Genomic DNA, 17,412 nt, shown 5'->3' on the forward strand with positions numbered 1-17,412 from the left:
TGTTTAACTATCACATGTATTAAATCCTATTTTAGAGCAGAAATACTTGTTATTAATCCTGGGTACCAGAGAGATGCTCCCATTCTACCCTCCTATGCCTAATTCAATCTTTTGTGTATATGGAGTGCCTTGAAAATGTTACTATATAAATACCAAATATGCCCACAGGTTTTTTGCATAATTCTGACTTATCTTTCTTGTTTCTCTTAATTAGGAAAGCCTCAATATGGAAAGAACTAACAATGAAAATCCTGATGATCCAGGTAGCATTGCAGGCTATTTCTGCTTTAAATTTTCTTGACTACACTCTAGCCAACAGCCTTGTCCTTAACAGTTGAGATGGGCTGAACTACTTGTTGTTTTTCATCTATTAAAGAATTTATGTTACTATTGCCATTACAAGCTCTAGGGCTGTACTGTAGTGAGCTTAGAACAGGTATTCAGAGGAAAAAGAAAATCCACTTGTTTTTCTGAAATGCTTACAAGATAAGAAGTTGTGGACAGGTGGGAATGTGTCATATAGTGTGTTTTGAATACATCACATTTGCAACAGTACTTACACGACTTAACATTGTGTTGATGTGCAGTGGTTTCACCAGAAGGAAGTGAAGGAAGAGAAGGCGATGGCCTGCGTCGCTCCTTCCGGCAGAGGAAAGCTGTTGAGCGCTACGAATCTCCCTTGGAAAGTAGGTGTGCTGGGCTACCTTGGCTGGGCACCTGTGCTCACCAACCTGCTCTATCACCCTCGCTTCTCAGCTGAACTGGGGAGAGAAAGTAAGATGGAAGGCAATCTATAGGTTAAAGCAGTTCACCAAAGCAAAAGAATAAGGTTGTGCACAAACAAAGAACAAAAAGAGGTTTTGTTTTCTATTTCCCATCAGCAAGCGATGTCTGGCCACTTCCCAGGAAGCAGGGCTTCAGCACGTGTAGTGATTGCTCCAAAATGCAAACATTTTAAAAAACAAATGCTCCTCCTTCCTCCTACTTTTCATAACTTTTATAGCTAAGCTGATGTCATATGGTATGGAAAATCCCTTTGGTTAATTTGGGTCAACTATCCCAGCTGTGTCCCCTCCCAGGATCTCGCCAGCCTACTGCTTGGGAGTGGAATGCTGGGGAGACAGCACTGATGCTGTGCCAGCACTGCTCAGCAGTAGCCAAAACACCAGCGTGTTATCAACACCTTTCCAGCTACCAAGGCACAGCACAGCACTGTGAGAGTTGCTGGGGGGAAAATTAACTCTATCCCAGCCAGACCTAATACAGTATGTTGTACAATACTATATATTATACAGTTTCTCTTGAGAGCTAATTTCTTGTATGAAAGTGAGGGGTTGTTGATTTAGGTTTACTTTTTATTTTTAAATGAAAATACATGCACACAACTTCTCTTTATATTTCTTACTTCTTTCTGCCAGTAAATTTTATTGAATGCACGTATCCTGTGTGCATTCTATTGTTTTTCTTGCAATTTGGCATCCTTATTGTTGCTTTTCAGTTATAAAAAAATTACTTATCTATGCTAAAAATAATAACAAAGAGATTTAATAAACCACTCTTGTGGTTTTCAATTTTTCTTAAAAATCAGGTGTGTCTTTTTATTTCTATTGTGCACTGATTAAACCACCCAACATCCCCTCCTTGAAACTTTCCCTGAACTTAGAGATGGATAATACATGTCTCATTTTCTCCCTTTCACTATCCTGATTTCTCTCAAACTTGTTTGTAACAAATTCTAAATTCTTTGCTTTCAACAGATCTAAGAAAACGTAAGCAAAGCTCATCCAACTATACTCCACCTGTCAAAGAGAGAGATTCAAGAAAAAAAACTAAAAGGTTGGTGTATGGTTTATGATAGTTCTCCTTTATGAGACCGCTGTTGATATGGGCTGATATGTGTTGTGCTGTTCATATGACTGAATAATGCTTTCAAGGTTTTTTGGACTGGGGATAATTAGAGATTAATACAATTGCAGATTACTACTGTGATTGTCTGAGGGTATAAGGAAAACATACACTGCAGGAGAGGCCATCGTTTTTACTAGTCCTTAGATTTTATTTGAAAATGCTGCATTTTTGGTCACTAATAAGGTGGTGATGAGAGTTGTGACTAAGATTGTGTAACTGAAATTTCATTTTTCTGGAATGGAAGCCATAATGTCCCTCTGAAAATCTTAGACTTGAAGAGTGCACAAATTAAGATTTAAGACTTAATCTTGAAGGGTACAATTTATTAAAACTGAGGACAACTTACAAGGAGAGCCTGTATGGAAGTTTAAATGGATTTTTTAGTCAATCACTGAAGAGAGTTCACATTTCTTTATAAAGCTATCCTTAAACAAGAAAAATGCCTAATGAAATTCTAAATTATAAGTTGCAATACTCATATTTGTAAGTGCTAAGAGTCGTTAAAATAATTAACTCAGTTTAAAGTTCTTTATTTAGTCATGACCGTTAAACATAAAACTGTTGGAATGAATAACTATTTAGGAAGTTTATGCTCATTTATAAGGTCTTTTGGATTTACTTGCTATCATTAGAAAATCAAAAATTATCTAACTGCATCATAAATTAGAAAGCACTTTTTTCTTTCTCCTTAATTCAAATTAGGTCTCCTTCAGCCAACCCTCAGAAAGATGAGCTCCGAACAAAGGGACCTCCAAATGATCACACGAAAACTGAAGCAACTCGGAAAGGCAACTTAAATGAAGTTCACAAGGATCACTTGAAAATTGGAGCAAGCCTGGCTGGTGTGGAGCAAATGCAAATAGATGGTTCAGTAAGGATTTTTACTTCATGGTGTCAGTGGGACATTTGCAGTATTTATGGAAGCTTCCAGTAATGGGCTCTCTGCAGCTCCTTTGACTTACAGTTTTCTCTCAAGCAATTTCAAATTGCCACTGTCTTGTTCTTTGTGCTGACATCTAATTTGTGATGGAACCTTATAGATATTGCACTTTCTTTAACATGTGTTCTGTTGACTTCATCTTTAGGCACAATTTCAGGGTGTGGGTGGTCTCTCTGACCACATTTCAGCTTTAAAAGAGATGGTCATTTTGCCGTTGCTTTATCCTGATGTCTTTGAGATATTGAAATTTAAACCTCCAAGGTAAGAGACACCATTTAAAACTGTAAATTATTAACTCAGTTATTTTCAGGAGAATATCCAGCTGGGGTATCAACATGTTTCCATGCTTCAAAATTTTCAGCAGTGTTTATGATTCTTTTTAGCACTAATAAAAAGTAATTAAAAAAAAAAGGATAGAATACAGCATACATGTATGTTCAGAGATTTACTGTGTCAAAATTAGCCTTTAAAAGGTGGAGTTGGAGATTTTTTTTCTTTAGAGTCTGGCATGCAAGTGGACTTAATCAGTTTGTGATTAGGAAGGCATTATCTGCTGCTAGTTGACTGTAGTTTGTTTTGTGGAAGCCCAGTTTTGTCTTACACCAACTCTTTTTTTTTTCTCAAGTATTTTCAGGTATTAGTTTTACAATTGATGGGACTTGCAGCTAGAACTTTGCAGTGTTTTTTATGTTTGGGCTAAAATAAGAATCTGTGCCTGTTGTTATCTTATTGCAAAGCTCCCATACCTTCTTGGTGATTTCTCATGGGCAGTTCCTCACAGCACTGACTCCTTCCTCTTCACAGCACAGCCAACAAACTGCAGCTCCCCTCATAGCACAGCCAACAAACTCCAACATCTCCTCACCCAGCTAACCCAGTCTTTTGTAGCACTCGCTTCTTATTGGACACAGCTGTGGCCTATTAAGGGCAGGCCTGTTCCTAATCTTTGGTGATTAGTACAGCTGCAACTCCTCAAGTGGGAGACTACCTTCTGCACTATTTTCTTACATTCTATCCCCCCACATGCTCCCTTCTTACACAGCTAAGGGAGTTCTTTGTTATGAAATGAAATTATTGGAGATTCATTAGCTTTATATATCCTTGGTCATGGTATATTGAAATAGGACTTTAAATTATTTGCTTCCAGTGAATTTAAAAGTATTACAAACAAAAGGAAATCTCTGTTTTGCTTCTTTATTCATTGAAATTCTTTTTGAAGAAGCAGTGCATTGACTCTTCTAGTTGATGGAAATACAGAAATGCAGAATACCTTCCCATTTTTAGACTACTTTCTCTTCCTTAATCAGCAGCAAAGGGAGACCAAATCCAATAACTCAAAGCTTTTTAAGGGAGAATGAAATGCTTTGCTCTCAAATCTTGACTTTTGTGAAAACAAGAATGAATATGCAGTTTATCACTGAAAAAATGAACTGATGATTCCTAAGATAGCTCAGTCTCAGATTCTGCACTGGAAATTTGCTCTTGTTTTGCTTCACTCTACTGCAACCATCTCTGTTGGTTTGTCAGAACTGGGATGCTACTATCTTTTTGTACATCTGCATTATTCTCTTTATTAATTTTGTTTCCTTTGTCTTGCAGAATTGTGTAGGAACACTTTTGACTTTTCTCACACTTCAGCTGTTACTAAAATATCCATGAAGTGTTCAGCCTAGGAGTGCAGAGTTGTGTATTTTAGGGATGGGGGTTGAAATAAATACTTTTCCATTACATTTTTTCTTATGTGATTTTTTAAAAAAATTCTTTCTTTTAAATCATAGAGGCTGTTTATTCTATGGTCCACCAGGGACTGGAAAGACCCTGGTTGCTCGTGCACTTGCTAATGAATGTAGCAGAGGTGACAGGAAAGTAACCTTTTTTATGAGAAGTGCTGCCGACTGCATGAGTAAATGGGTAGGAGAATCTGAACGACAGCTGCGTTTAGTGTTTGAGCAGGTAAGGTTGAAACATGCCATGTGTTCTGTTGGAATTGTAGCTAACTTTTTTGTGGTCAAGAACTCACTCTCTTTCGTGTTTTGTAATCTTCCACTGAAATGGGCTTACCAGTGTTCCCTTTCTCAGTGGAGTCTCTTGAGATGTATTGAAAAGATTAGTAAAGCAAACAAGAAAATCACCACCACCACCCTGAAAAAACCCTTCACCATACACACAACTCAGTCATAAAAATGGTCTCAAGAAACAAGAGATGGTAGCTTTAGGTGACAGGGAAACAGATGCACATGTTCATTTAAATTAGTAATGGAAGGTCACTTCCAGAGACTTTGAGCCCTGTCTGTTCTCATGGTTGCCAAATAGCAGTAAAAAAATCTGGTATGATTTGTTTCCTGTCACCCAGTCTCAGTGGGTTGACAGGCTGCTGTTTTCTGTTGACAAGCTGCTGTTTCACATTAGGTTAATTAATAGAGATCCCTGATAACAAAAATCTAGTTCCAGTGCCTTTCCAACCATAATGTGTTTGTCTTTCAAGTAGTAATGTTTTCCTGGTGTCCATGTTCCTGTGTTTTCTTTGTAGGCCTACCAGATGCGACCTTCAATTATTTTCTTTGATGAGATCGATGCTCTTGCTCCTGTACGGTCCAGCAAACAAGATCAGGTTCACAGGTAGGACACGTTTGATCTTTGTGAAGAGAAGACCACAACCTATTTATCTTGATGTAACACCTTCATTTAACCCAAAAACTAGTAATTCAGTGCTAGTGAATTTCAGATGATTTTAAACAATAAATGGAAACAATTTACTAAGCTTGATATCAGTACAAGGTCTGTGTTACCTTATCTGTATTTTGCTGTATTAAAAGAATTCTTTCACTGATCAGTATCTTGTCAATAGAAACCTGTCGTTTTTTAATGATCACTAGAGAAGGTTATGTGGGACTGAAGAAAATTTACTAAACCAGTGAATGAAAATTATGTTTTTTGTTTAGCTCTGTTGTGGGGACACTTCTGACACTCATGGATGGCTTAGCCAGCAGAGGAGAGGTTGTGGTAATAGGAGCGACCAATAGACTGGATTCCATAGATCCTGCCTTACGAAGACCTGGGCGCTTTGAACGAGAATTCCGCTTCAACTTGCCAAACAAAGAGGTCAGAACTTCAAATCAGTCTGATGTGACAAAGTCCATCTTTGTACCAACCCCCTGTAACAAGGCAGCATCGTGGAGCAGTGCAAGTCTCCATCTGTAGTGTACAGCTTGGACACAAGAGGGATATCTGGAGACTTTCCATTGTACTGTGAAAGGCAAACCTGGTACTGAATATATAGAGGAATAAGATGATGTCAACAAGTACTTGTCTCTCTCTTGGACAAAGATATGAAGTACACTGCACAGGTGCAGCACTTTGAGTTCAGTGGCAATAGCTAAGCAATGAAGAAATTTGTTTTATAGCAACAAAAATATTGGGATGGGGATGTTTGGGAGAGAGATGGTGTACAAAACTGTAACCCTGCTTTTGTGTTTTTTCTCTATCACTGCTATTTCTTGGAAATTTTTGGAGCAAAGATAAAAGGCTAATTGGATTGAAGGCTAGTAAAAGTGCATGAAACACTGCATTTAGCACAAATCTTTGTATACAGTATCTATGTGCTTTCAGGAACAAGAGACAAGGTGCCATGAAACAGATCTAATACACAATTCCCTGCTGTGGAAGAATTCTAGAAGTGTGCCATAATTAATCTGTGAACCAGAAGATACTTCACTGAAAGTCTTGCTGGGATCAGAGATGATAATGGGCCATGTTTGACATTTTCTGGATGAGTGACAGTAGTCTGAGTCATGGTTTTTGTTCTTGGTAGGAACTGTAGCAATTTTAAATATGACTGTTTTCTTTGAATCAACTGGCAGAAAAGCAAATTTGATGAACTACTGAAACCTCACTGTGAAATTTTCACAACATTTCAGTGTGAAATTTTGCTATATTTGAGAGAGTTTTCACAAAATTTCAGTGTGAAATTTTGCTAAATTTGAGAAAATTTTCTTTGATGCAGAATGTCCATTTGAAGATGAGGCCTTTACTGCAATTTGTTCTTCAAAATCATTAGGTCTCATGCTTATAAAACTCACTTTTTATGGAAGAGGCACCTGCCTTTTATCTCCTACACAAGTTTGATGTAAGAATTTAAGAATGAATAAATTTCCTGCTTGAAGAAGCAGCAAATGTATTAATAACTGATGTTTAAAATACTTAGAAGTTTAGCAGACAAGAAAAGTATTTGTACTTGTGTGAGAGGTTTGGGGGTTTTGTGTTGTGGTTGTTTTCTTAAGAGAAAACTTAAGGCAAACTAAAATGCAACTGCTTTGTTTCTAGGCAAGATTAGAAATTTTCAAAATTCACACACGAGACTGGACCCTGAAGCCATCAGACAACTTACTTCAAGACCTGGCTGAGAAATGTGTTGGTGAGTTTGAAAGCAGTGTGGGTCCTTTTCCCCTGGGCAGCGTTCAACCACTCTGCCCCCAGCCTGTATCACTGCACGGGGCTGTGACAGAAGTGCAGGAGCTGGCACCTGGCTTTGCTGAACCTCATACTCATTGATCCAGCCTGTCCAGATCCCCCTGCAGAGCCTTCCTGCTCTCCAGCAGATCAACACTCCCACCCAGCGTAGTGTTGTCCACAATCTTACTGAGGGTAGACTCAATCCCCTCATCCACATCATTGATAAAGATATTAAAAAGGATTGGACTCAGTACTGAGCCTTGGAGAACACCACTAGTGAACCCTCTGCCAACTGGATGTAGCATCATTCACCAACACTCCTGACCAGGCCATCCAGGCAGTTTTTAACCTATATAACACAAATATACATTGATGTAACATTTGGTTCTTGTTTTGTTTGTCAGGATTCTGTGGTGCTGATATTAAAGCCTTATGTGTTGAAGCTGGGCTCTGTGCTTTGCGCCGCCGCTATCCACAGATACATGAAAGTGACAAAAGACTGAAGATAGATGCCAGATCGATTAAAGTAACAGCAAAGGATTTTGCCATGGCCATGCAGAAGATTGTTCCAGCATCACAGAGAGCTGGGGCTTCACCTGGGAGAGCACTACCATCTATTTCAAAGCCTCTGTTAGAAAACACCCTGGAAAGAATTTTACAAGCCTTGCAGAGACCATTTCCCCATGCAAAGCTTGCACTGAAGACTCAAGGTATTACAATAACATCTAATTGTTATACTTTGCATGTGCAGAGTGGGAGCTGTGTGTCAGTGGAGAACTGTGAGTTCCTACTGGAGCCCCCTATTACTGACAGTGGCTCACATCCCATTATAATTTCATAGATGGATCTAAGGTTTCACATATGAGGCACTTCTTTCCAAATTGTGGCATCATAGAATGATTTGCATTGGAGGGACCTTAAAGGTAATCTAGTTCCAACCCCCCTGCCTTGGACAAGGACACCTTCCACTAGACCAGGTTGCTCAGAGCTCCATCCAGCCTGGCTTTGAACACTTCCAAGAACTGGGCATCTATGACTTCTCTGGGCAACCTGTTTCAATGCCTCACCACTCTGAGTAAGAATTTTTTGCAATTATCCAATCTAAACTAACTCTCTTTCAGTGTGAATCCATTTCCCCTTGTCCTCCTACCACATGCTCTTGTAAGGAGTCCTTCATCTTTCCTGTAGGTTTTCTTCAGGTACTGGAAATCCAAAAGTAGGTCAACCTGAAGCTTTGTCTTTTCCAGGTTAAACAAATCAAATTTTCCCAGTCTTTCCTCATAGAAAAGGTGCTCCATCGCTCTCATCATCTTGATGGCCCTCCTGTGGACTCGCTCCAACAGGTCAATGTCCTTTCTTTGCTGGGACCCCAGAGCTGATGCAGCCCTGCAGGTGGGGTCTCACCAGAGCAGAGCAGAGGGCAGAATACCCTCCCTTGGCCTGCTGCCCATACTGCTTTGGTTGGAGCCAAGGACACAATTGCCTTTCTGGGTTGCAAGAGCACATTTCTGGGTCATGTCCAGCCTCTCAGCCACCAGCAGCCCTAAGTCATTCTTGGCAGGGCTGCTCTTGATCTATTTATCCCCAGCTTGTGTTGATACTGGGAATTGCCCTGACTCAGGTGCAGCACCTTGAACTTGGACCTGTTGAACCTCATGAGATTCCCATTTTTGCAGTTCTTGAGCTTGTCCAGGTCACTTTGTATGGCATCCCATCCTTCAGGTGTGTCAACTGCATCACTCAGCCTAGTGTCATCTGCAAATTTACTGAGGTTACACTCAATTCCCTTATCTATGTCATTAATGAAGATATTAAATAACAGTAGTCCCAGTAGGCACCCCTGAGGGACACCACTTGTCATTGATGTCAACAGGAACTCTGAGCAATTGATTGCTACCTTCTGGATATGACCATCCAACCACTTTCTTAGCCGTTTAATAGTCCACTCATCACTTATCCATCTGTCTCCAATTTAAAGAGAAGGACACTGTGGGGAATGATGTCAAAAACTTTACAGAAGTCCAGATAAATGATGTCTGTAACCCTTCCTTTGTCCACTGATATAATCAATAATTATTACGAATACAGTAAATAAATGCTTAAATGAGGGGAGAAGGGTTTTTCTGGTATCTAACAACTACAGAAATTGTTCCTGATCATCTTAATTCTAAGGAAAAAACCTCCCAAGGTTTGTCAATAGAGAGATAATACCTGATGCAAATCATAGGACATGGGACAGCTTTGCATAAGCTTGTGCAATGCCCTTAGATCTGTGGTAGGGTGTACCCTTCAGATAATAGCATTCAAATAACAAAATGCAAGAGAAATGTTTTCCAGCACTGGTTTCAAAGGTGTATTAAAGCAAGAGCGAAATATGAACTATTCAGTAAAGATAACAAATTTCTCTTGTCTTTAAATACTATTTTAGGGAATTATGGGATTGACAGCGATGATGACAACTCACCATCAGTCTCTGAAAAGAAGCCTGAGAGCAAAAAGGCAGAATTCCGCACTTTGAGCGGGTACATGTTTGTCCTCTTTATGGTGACATTTTTGAGATGGCTGCATCTGTAAAATGTTATGTAAATATTTGAGGGCTGCCAGATGAAGGAGTTAAGAGTGTGTGGAGGGGTGATCAATATTTGCAAGAATTCAACAGTGAAGATCCAGCTGGGTACTAGATCTAACTGTTCTGACTAAAAGGCCCTAACTTGTCAAACTGATCACCCCAGCCTTCTTTTACTAAGTCAAACTGGTTCACAGACCATTAAAACAAGCTGGTTTAATCCATAGTATTCCTTCAAAGACTCAAGACCCAAAAAATGCTCATTCTGTCCTTTTAGCTTAGAAAACCTCTATGGATTTATGTTGCTATCTTTTACCCTTCTACCTTCCAAGATGGTTGAATCAGTAGCAAATGATGTATCAGAAACAAAATCAAGAAATGGTTTGTTAAATCACTGGGAGAAAAATTTAAATGATGCCTCCATTTTTTACCTTTACCCTACTGATTTTTTGTTATCTTTTGACATTTTAATTGTCAAAGTTGCGTAGTCCAATAGTTTTAAAAATAGATTATTGTCAGATATTTTTCTCCCTTCCTATGGCTGTTCTGCCCAGAAAATATGACTTGCTGAGGTTGGTTAGGTTTCTAGGGTCTTTTACTTCAACAAGTAAAGGTACAGTAGTAATGTGGTGGGAAAATGCACAAACCTCTTCACAAATGTATTTCATGCAAGTAAAGCAAGATGACTAGGAAATTAATACCCAAGTCAAAGATGAAACAACTAGAATGACTGAATAAAATGAATATAAATCTTACACATATTTAGTGTAGTGCTTTAATTTAAGCAATCATGTTCTTCTTCAGATACACATAATGTATTTCACTAATCATATTAGTTTTTTTCCTAGAAATGTGGTTTTGCCCCTTTCTTCCCACCATCTCCAGGAACTGTGGCCAAATTTTAGCTAAATTTGACAGGTGTAGAGATCTCACTTAAAGTCAAGACAAGCTGTGTATGGACAGTAAAGAGACCCAGACTGGTTTGAGCTGTAAGAATTGCTAGTTTGCCCTGTTATCAGATTACTGACCAGCTGTTTTGTGTGTGTTTGTCTGGACATTCCCCCTGTTGGATTTAAGAACTGTTACTTAACCCAGCCAAAGGAATAATAGACATGCTGGGAACTGGCAGGATGTTTTAGCAGAGGAGTGATACCAGTTTTTGAGAAAATAGACTTTGATAAACAGACTGGTCTTCTTGAACACAGAATCACAGAGCAGCTTATTATTTAGTAGAACATGGAACATATTTACCAAAAAAAAAAAAAAAAGGGAAAAATATTTAATATCTATGTACGTATTCATCACACTTTTTTAAACTTGTTTTTTTCTTACTGTTGTAGAAATGCTTCTTACCAGCCAACATCTTTCAGGCCACGGTTCTTACTAGTTGAAGAGCCAGGATGTGGGCAGGCTTTTGATTTGGCACCTGCCATATTACATGCCCTGGAAAAGTTTCCAGCTTATACACTAGATCTACCCACCTTGTTTGTTGGCACCGCATCACAGGAAGAAACATGTTCACAGGTATCTTTTTTTGTTGCTGTTGTTGTTCTCATAGGATTCTTGAACTGTATATAAACTAGTAAAATAAGCACAAATCACTGTTAATGGAGTTGGCCTGATTTGAATTTGCTGTTATGTGTTTACTTTTGTTTGAAAATTCACTTTTCTTGTAGATGGAATGATACTGAATAAGGACATTTTTACATAGCCATGTTTCATTTCTATTTGAAATGAAAGAGGGAGGATGTCGCTAGCAGCTTGGGAAGGTGGGAGGTGCTGCTAATAAGCCCTTTTTTGTGGCAAGTAATCCTGCTGGTCTTGATGGGATCCAGAAAGTTGGTTTTGTTACTTCTTAGGTCTCTGTGCTCCCAGTAGCTGTCTCTGCATCAGCCTGATGGTGTCATGCACTTTTTGTAACTTTTTTTTATTGTATTTGTAAAACAGCCAAAGTTTTTGTGAAAAGAAGTTTTTTAGAATATACATATGCAGTTTGTACTACTGCAGTGAAATGCAATGAAAGCATTCCAATTAATGGAATGCTTAAATGTGCAAACTGTGTGTCCCTTAACTAGAAAAAAAATATAAGCAGATTACTGCAGTTTTGATTTTTTTTTACCTTTAGGCAGGAAATCAATTTAATTACTTGACATCGCTGTATTAAAATATTTTTATCTTTATTAGCAGCATTTTAGAGCTGTACAAGTCGGGACAGACTCATCATGTGACTGGATACTCGTTTGCCATACAGGAGGAGCAATTCTCCTTTTTTTATGTCATGGTTGCACCTATGGCTATATAAATACCCTGACTGCTGCATGGATATATCACACATTTGTGACAGGGACTCCCTACATATTCTTACTCTGAAATGATGCATGGAGAAATTTGCCATGTGAAAGGACTGTTGCCACTTCCCTCATGAAGTAGATTTGTGTGCTCTTCTGTGATTGAAGTGCCATCTGTAGGCAGTGGTTTGTGGTCTTTCAAAGCACAGCATCTGGTCTGATGGATACTTTGATAATGAGAGGAATGCGAGGCTCTGAGCGATTTAGCTCTTCAGGCAGGCTAAGGACTAGTGACCTCTTATAAAGTGTTCTTGAAATTATGATTTGTGACCAGGCTTATTTTACTGTGCTAGCCCTCATCTTTTCACATAGGTCTTTGTTCAGGCTGTGCTCCAGTCTAATATGGGTATGGGCAAATGAACTGAACTGGAAATGGTGCAGGCACAGTTATGTAGTGATTTCTCCAGGCTAACACATCTTGCTGAAGGGTTAGTCTTGATTTTTTGGGCACATCATCACATCATCTGAGTTTTGAGGCTCTTTAGGAGTTACCTGACCCCTAAGTAGTTTTGAAATCTGATTCAGTTCTGTTTCTGTCTGCATAGCAATGTCTATGTTTGAGTCAAAGTGAAAATGTTACCTTATTGTTAAGGAATTGTTCATTCATTGGTTTGTCTTGATGTCTTGGCTTTATGCACTCCTATTTCACGAGATAGTCTGACTGATATGTGGTTACTCAGTGGCCTGTTCTACATGATGCAATTTTCTTATCCAAGCTTTCATTTTACCAGTTGATACGAGAAGCTCAAAGAACAGCACCAAGTATCATTTATATCCCACAAATCTCTTCGTGGTGGGAGGCTGTTGGACCTACACTGAAAGCTGGTTTTACAGGATTGCTGAATAACATTCCATACTTTGCTCCAGTTTTGCTCCTTGCAACATCTGATGTGCCACATGAAGATCTCCCTGAGGAGGTATTTCTGCCAATACTTTTCTTTCTTTGTTACTCAGTTTCTTGCTAATTTACAGCTTCTTGAAATGTTGGAGTACTCTGCTGCTCTTAAGCAGATTTATGCTGTTATTACTCAGGCATCAGAACCTCTTAAAATTTTCTTAGAATAAAAAATGCTGAAAGCATTTACCTGAAGTGTTTTCTGAGTGAAGAGATTGATTTTGACCCAACTTTTTTTCCCTTCTCACACACTTGTTCTTACTAGACAGACATATAGATACACTTCAGACAACCAGTTCAGTAGCTTTGAGATGGTTTTGTGTGTACTTAGTGAAGAATACACAGTGCTTGAAAGAGAGCTGGGAAAAAGATTGTTTTTCTGAAAACATTTTTACTGAAAAAGTGCTGTGGTCATACTGTTAGTGATAGAATGTAATTTCTAATTTAAATTATTTCACAAAAAATCAGTTTCTTTATCTATGTGGAAACTTGGCAAATTAAAAAGCTAAGGACTAACTTCTGTTTAAGCAACTTGGAAAACAATTTTTAGTTGTATTTCTTAATGAAATTAATTAAGAACACGTGCTGTGCTTTCTAGAATCTGAGAGTGTTCATTAAAGGAAGGTGTTTAAAATATTATATGCTGCTCTGATTATTTTGTGTAAGTAGCAAAGTTTTTATAAAATTAATAAGTACCTTCTAAAATAAAAAAAAACAACCTAAGAATCCCACATTACCAAAAAGTTATCACTTGTCTGCTGATCCCTGCCTCTTCCCTCTATAACTGTCATAAATATGCAAGCTAAAGGGCATCAAGCTGGGTAAAGGTACAATAAGCAGTATTTGGGGAGGTAAATGTCACCCCTTTGTGATTGGTTTATCATACTTTTTCTCATGGATCTTAAATTCGAGAAGGTTGATTAGAGAAGGTATTTTAGTCTGCAGTGCTATGGGAATCCAGTCTTTTAAGGCCAAAAAGTTGACTTTTAAAGCTTGTTTTATCTAGATGAGTATTCAGTGTAATTTAGAAATGCACTCATCTGTTTGGAATAGAAAATAAAAAGTCTTTGTGGCCTTATATGTGAAAGCTCTTTTCTTCTCATGGTCTAGATAAAAACATTGTTTAATACTAATCGTGAAGAAGTTTTCAATATCCCGCGGCCTACCTGTGCTGAAAGGAGAGGGTTTTATGAGAACTTGATTATGAAGCAAGCTGCTGAACCCCCTGCATCAAAAAACAATGCAGGTAAGGATTTCTATATATAAAACTTTGTTACTGTAAGTTAACAGCTAATACAGTATTTGCTTTGGTGATAATTCTCTGTCAATCATCTTTCATGTACTTGCATTTGAGCACCATGAATTGACTAAAATTTTTCTCTGTTATTGCAGAGAGGTACCCTATTTCAGGTACAGGATACTTAGCTGATACTCTCTTCCACATTAAGAGAAATCCTGACTTAAATTTGCATTATTCCAGATTTGCAGGCACACCTGTCTGCAAGATGTTCTCAGGTGGATGGGCAACGACAAGTATTGGACAAGAAAGCAATCAAAATTCTAAAACGAGGAGTGTTTGTAGATTACTCTGAGCTCAGAGTAAGTCTAACTTCAATTTTGTTAATACTGAAGTAGGACATTTTCTTTATGGTTGTGAATTAAGTCAGTTGTTAACCAATGCCAGTTCAAACAATTTACGAGAGGGATATATAGCTTGTGAAATAATTCAGCCTGTAAGGGACTATGACAGTTGTTTCTGCAGCTGGTGTAAACTGCTGCTCTTGCTGTATTTTAGAAGATGGGGTTCTCGTCCTAATTTTTAATGTAAAAGGGCTTGTTAGATTTTAATATAGCCCAATGACAACCTTCTATTACTGTTAATTATTAATGCAGTTTTTATGATGGATTGTGGTAAGGTTGTTTTGTTTTTCTGTTTGCATGTTTTCATGTATTAGGAACCAGAAAAGGACCTTGATTTTTAGCAGTTATGGCTGTAAACCTGAAATTAGCTGGTTGACCTAAAGCACATCCTGGATAAAATACTAATACCCACTTTTGCAGAATTCTTTCAAAATCCGGTGTTAGAATTTTACGTTCTTACAGTTACAGAGTTATAAGGTTTTTCTAATCCCCTATAGGAGAGGAGTTGTTATCTTAGGCTATAGCTGGGGAAAGGGTCAAAAGTGGGCCTAGCTGCAGGGGGTAAAAGAGGTTCCTTTGCTTGAACTGGAGAGGGTATAAAAGAAGGACCTGACTTTCAGGGAATATTGCTTGGGCGAAAATTGGGGAAGTTGCTGGCTGAACTCCTGGAGATCGGTCAAAGCAGAGGAGGCCACTGTTTATCTGTCTGAGAAAGGCAGTGTTGTTTTGAGGTTTCCTCTGTATGGGGAGAATACGACCAGAGTGGTATCCCCTCTGATGAAGGGGCTTATCCAAACAATTTGTCACATTTTTAAGCTGTGACATAATTTGTAGAAGTGAAACTAGCTTTCTAAGGCTGGTGTCCTAAGGAAGCAAATTGTAGGGGATTTTGTTGTTCACATCTGCCTGCATATGGAGAGAAACCACATAGGTTTTTCTAGAGTCAGAGTGCTAATAGCATGTGCTCCAAAGTTATTTCCAGCTGGAGAAAGGGTAAGATATTTCAGCTTAGATATATATTTTTCAGCTGTGAGGGGAAAGCTACAGTCATGAAACATGTCTGTTTCGAAAACTTATTTCCTTAACATGAGTGTCACTGGAACTTGACACTTGTACTAGAGAACCTCATTGGAACTTTGCTGAAGTCAGTAAGCTGCATGAACCTCCAAAACATATCTGCTTGGTTTTGTATGGGATAGGATTTTTTTTGTTATTTGTTTGGGTTTGTTAAGGTGGTTTGATTGGTGGCAGTTTCTGTTTGTTTATTTGCTTGGTAATAGGCATACAACTTGATGAACAAATAGAAAAGCATGCACTCACCTGTGTGGCTGCAATTAGAAGTCGTTTCACTGGAGATGTTGGCCATGCACCACTGTCATGTCCTATGTGTTGTGCTTGCAGCAGCTGAAAGCTGTGTGGGTTTTGTGCCTCCTAGCTGCACGTTGGATAAAAGGATGTTCAGGGAAATACTCAAATGTTGTCTTAACTGATCTGAACAGGGCTGAGTTAATGGCAAGCAGCTGTGAGGCAGTAATATTTTCATTTCTTAAGCTATATCTTCACAACTTCACACAACACAGAGTTACTGGACAGCAGTGGTGCCACTAGCTTGCTAGTGTTGCATTTCCACAGATTATCACATTCACATCTCCACAACAGAAGGAACTGTGACAGATTGGCAATTTGCTACAGGCAGTCACTCTGCTAGTTCATCCACTTCTGAGTTTAAAGATAGGAGCTAGCTGGTGTTTGGCACAGTAACATCCAGCTAATGGGTAGGGGTGAGCACCTAAGGAGCTTCTATTTCCAGCTGGCACAGCTGTACCTGGAAGATCTAGAACTTGTCTTCCAAAGACATATTTTCCAGGGCCCTGTATTGGATTTCTAATGAAATACAGCCGTGGCTTCTCAGTGGCAGCTACTCGATAACAAAGTGGATTGTGTCATTCCCCTCTGTTCTGGAGGCAGTTGATTGGCAGTTATGATCATTGATGTCATAGATTGATGAGTGAGAAAATATTGTCTGAACTTTAAACCTTCCTTTTGTCTGAAGTGTGAGAAATTGTTTTCTCCAGTTAAATCTTGTGAGATATTTAAGCAGCTCTCCAAAGTGCCACTTTTATTTCACAAGATACGAAAGGAGGACATACCTTGTCCTATTCTGAATTGTAGTTTCCACTTTTTTTTCTTCAGAAAGTGTTGGATGCTGTCGTCACAGCAACTGAGAATGTCAGTATATCGAGCATGGCAAAACTATATTCTGTTCTTAGCATGTGCATTTATCAACAGCGGGAAAATCCAGACAAAACCATATTAGTGGAGGTAATTGTTTTTGTCTTATAGCACTTTCTGTCACATGGTATTATGTGTATGTATGTTATGCATATGTATGTGCTCACAATTATTTATCACTCTTTACTGCTTTGTTGCCTGTGTTGCAAGACTTTCATTTCTGGATAGAAGACATCTACTCATATTGCAAACCCATTATTGAATTTTGCATAATTGTTGGTAATTTTGGCAGAAAAAGGCAATGGGTCCACCTACACAGGCCTCTCAAACCAGTGATCTATCTGTCACTAGTGTTTCTGAAGAACTTTTCCAGTTTTATAAAGAAGGTGGGGGCCTGTGAAAGGAGAGCACTTTTCTCAGTCTGCCACTT

At 38.7% G+C, this 17,412-nt stretch overlaps 1 protein-coding gene across 1 annotated transcript; it reads left to right on the forward strand.

Moving 5' to 3' along the window:
• Positions 1–226: 226 nt before the first annotated feature.
• On the forward strand, positions 227–17,382 carry LOC136555972 (ATPase family AAA domain-containing protein 2-like). The gene is made up of 16 exons (XM_066549048.1): positions 227–263; positions 588–686; positions 1,758–1,836; positions 2,611–2,779; positions 2,994–3,109; positions 4,627–4,801; positions 5,379–5,467; positions 5,791–5,950; positions 7,172–7,262; positions 7,705–8,126; positions 11,172–11,390; positions 12,946–13,131; positions 14,220–14,355; positions 14,590–14,708; positions 16,944–17,072; positions 17,275–17,382. The coding sequence occupies exons 1-16, from the start codon at positions 227–229 to the stop codon at positions 17,380–17,382; spliced, it is 2,334 nt and encodes a 777-aa protein (XP_066405145.1).
• The last annotated feature ends 30 nt before the right edge of the window (positions 17,383–17,412 follow it).

The sequence above is a fragment of the Molothrus aeneus genome, chromosome 1, assembly GCF_037042795.1.
Source record: "Molothrus aeneus isolate 106 chromosome 1, BPBGC_Maene_1.0, whole genome shotgun sequence".
Taxonomy (NCBI): domain Eukaryota; kingdom Metazoa; phylum Chordata; class Aves; order Passeriformes; family Icteridae; genus Molothrus; species Molothrus aeneus.

Excerpts from the sequence above, each read along its gene's own strand:
- LOC136555972 (XM_066549048.1), top strand. The coding sequence starts at position 227 with ATGGAAAGAACTAACAATGAAAATCCTGATGATCCAG. Across the intron at positions 1,837-2,610 it reads TCAAGAAAAAAAACTAAAAG|GTCTCCTTCAGCCAACCCTC; the intron begins GTTGGTGTATGG and ends AATTCAAATTAG. Across the intron at positions 7,263-7,704 it reads CCTGGCTGAGAAATGTGTTG|GATTCTGTGGTGCTGATATT; the intron begins GTGAGTTTGAAA and ends TTTGTTTGTCAG.